The sequence below is a fragment of the Chanodichthys erythropterus genome, chromosome 19, assembly GCF_024489055.1.
Source record: "Chanodichthys erythropterus isolate Z2021 chromosome 19, ASM2448905v1, whole genome shotgun sequence".
Taxonomy (NCBI): Eukaryota; Metazoa; Chordata; class Actinopteri; order Cypriniformes; family Xenocyprididae; genus Chanodichthys; species Chanodichthys erythropterus.
This window is the reverse complement of record NC_090239.1, coordinates 582,501-585,000: the sequence shown is the minus strand read 5'-3', so window position 1 is coordinate 585,000 and position 2,500 is coordinate 582,501. Positions and strand designations below refer to the sequence as shown.

The window sequence follows — 2,500 nt, the reverse complement described above, 5'->3', positions numbered from 1 at the left end:
TTTAAGAAAAAGAATTATTTTGTTACAGAATTTCATGTTGTTGTCTGGAGACCCCAAAGACTCTGAGTGTGATTTTTTTTTTTCTACACTAACATAAAAACAAGATATCACTCCAATTATTTTTTATTTGTAGATCTAGAAAGTGTAACAACTGTACAAAGTTTCATGTCATTTGGACAAAGAACATTTTTTCAATTTTAGCAAACGTCGTTTGGGGTCTAAAAAGACCCTATAAGGGTGAAAGTAATTATGTGTGTTACATATTTCAGTTATAAATAAAGCAAATTAATGACCCGATTTCGAGGGGGGACCTGATTTGTTTGACCCGGATAGACGTCACACTCGGGAAGAAAAGACAAATGCAACTTCCCTTTCATGTTATTTTGTGATTGTGACTTTATGTGATTGTGAGTGTTTTAGTGTTTTAATGGAGGATCTACTTTAAACAAAAGCAGAAGCCTAAAACAACGAGTAACAACTATTTGGCGAATGCTTAACATCAAAACAAAAGCATGTGTGTCATGTCCGAGCACACAATGTCCGTCCGGTCAATGACAGCGAGGTCTGTTCCCTCATAAATCACACGTGTTCTGAAATACGAGCGAACACGACGCGCTTCGTCACATTCACGCCGGTCAGTTCACAGAACTCACATCTGTGCTGAAACCAAACCATTCGTCTGACTAAAATGAACTCGACTCACAATATGCTATTCTGAGTTTGGGTGAAGATCTAGAGCTCCGAGACTGAAGGAGGACGTGTGGACGGACGATGCTCCTCAGATTCACCTCCGTCGACACAGACACAACAATAGAGAAGCAGGAGTCACATTTCATCAGCTGTTCTTCACACACTCCATCTGTCAGCTCAACACACTCCTTTAGTTCGGCATGTTTTCTCAGTGTTGTCAGACGGATATTTTGTACCCTGGGAAAGGCAGAGCACTTTACAAGCGCTCCGAGGATTTTCATTGGGGAAAAACCGGCTCTCGAGAATATAAATAGAATAAATGTGAAAGAACAGCAGAGTTGAGTTCACACTGAAGGACTGAATGGAGCAGGTATTTGATGTGTGTGTGCAGCTCTGGGAAGGTGAAAGAGTTTAGGAGTGACACACATGAGTCTGGATCAAGGACAGGATTAGTGACCCGCACTGACCGACCGTCCCACTGATAAAATTAGAGCTTCATCATCATGTGTTACTGCGCATCTGTCCACAGGTGTCACACACACACACTCAGAGCTATTGTTAGAGGATACACACACACTGACAAACACACACACGTTTGTTTTTGTGAATTGTGGGGTCATTCCATATGCGTAATGGTTTTTATACTGTACAAACCCCCTACACTACCCCTAAACTTACCCATCACAGGAAACTGTGCACACTCTTACTTTCTCACAAACTCATTCTGTGTGATTTATAACCCTTTTGAAAAGTGGAGACATGGAGTAATGTCCTCATAATCACCCTCTCCTTGTCATACCCGTGTCATTATACACATTTGTGCCCTGATATACGCGCACACACACTGACACACACACGCACACACACACACACACACACACACACACACACACACACACACACACACACACACACACACACACACACACTCACTCACACACATTTTTATTTGCTTTTAATTTCTCTTTTTTAGTTTAAATTAATTTTGCATATAAATAATTTGCTTACTGTTTTTAATTGTTTAATTTAATTTGCTTGTGTTAAATTTGTTAGTTCATTTAGAAATGATTTCATCTTAATACTTTATAATAGATCTGATCTTATTTGACTTTACTTCATTATTAATTATTTTGTAATTAATGGATTTACTGCTTGTGTTGAATGTGTGAACTGTATGTTGCACTATTGGTTATTTTATGTTTCAGATTATAATTATTTTAGTAACAGTGTGACCTCTGACCTTCCTCTGCTGTTTCTCCCACGCGGGGTCGAGCAGCAGGTCTCTGTCCCAGTCATCCTCCTGGATCATGTACTCCTCCAGACCATATCCGTTATTATTATTATTATACTGCATCTCCATCGTCCTCGAGCGGCTCCGGTCCTGCTGCGCGTCTGCGCTCGGTCCGTCGGTCACTCTCTCCTCATCTGACCGACCGTGACGTCACAGCCCACCGGGCGCACACGTGACCAAATAATCACATTCAGTGTTCTTTACATTTTAAGGGCTGTATGCGCGGACATAATATTGCAATTTTTATTATTCGTATTTATAAAACTAAAAAAAAAAAAAAAAAAAGTTTTATTATTCATTTATGAATAGATTTTACTGCGCGAGCGCGGCGCAGGGGCGGGGCTTCCCGCGGTTGCTATGCAACGCGTCTATCTCTAACCGCCGTGATGCGCGCGTAAGAAGAGCGCGAGGCGAATGAAAGAGTAAAAACGAACAGAAAAACAAAAACAAACTAATTTTTGTGTTTTTGTATGTGTGAGAAACTGTATTAGCATCAGAGAATCCAGCCGAACAGCGGTG

General features: G+C 40.7%; 2 protein-coding genes across 5 annotated transcripts in view; one reads left to right on the top strand and one right to left on the bottom strand.

Annotated features, from left to right (window-relative positions):
* LOC137008099 (alpha-actinin-2-like) overlaps positions 1-2,176 on the bottom strand; it is a 19,409-nt gene extending 17,233 nt beyond the window's left edge. Inside the window, exon 1 of the mRNA XM_067369930.1 lies at positions 1,931-2,176. Within this exon, the coding sequence (XP_067226031.1) occupies positions 1,931-2,050 (120 nt within the window). The 5' untranslated portion in view covers positions 2,051-2,176. The remainder of the gene's footprint in view (positions 1-1,930) is intronic.
* A 186-nt stretch (positions 2,177-2,362) lies between these two features.
* LOC137008100 (centriolar coiled-coil protein of 110 kDa) overlaps positions 2,363-2,500 on the top strand; it is an 11,614-nt gene continuing 11,476 nt past the window's right edge. For all 4 annotated transcript variants that reach the window (XM_067369933.1, XM_067369935.1, XM_067369934.1 and 1 more), the window contains exon 1: positions 2,363-2,497. The gene's annotated coding sequence lies outside the window, so the exon portion shown is untranslated. The remainder of the gene's footprint in view (positions 2,498-2,500) is intronic.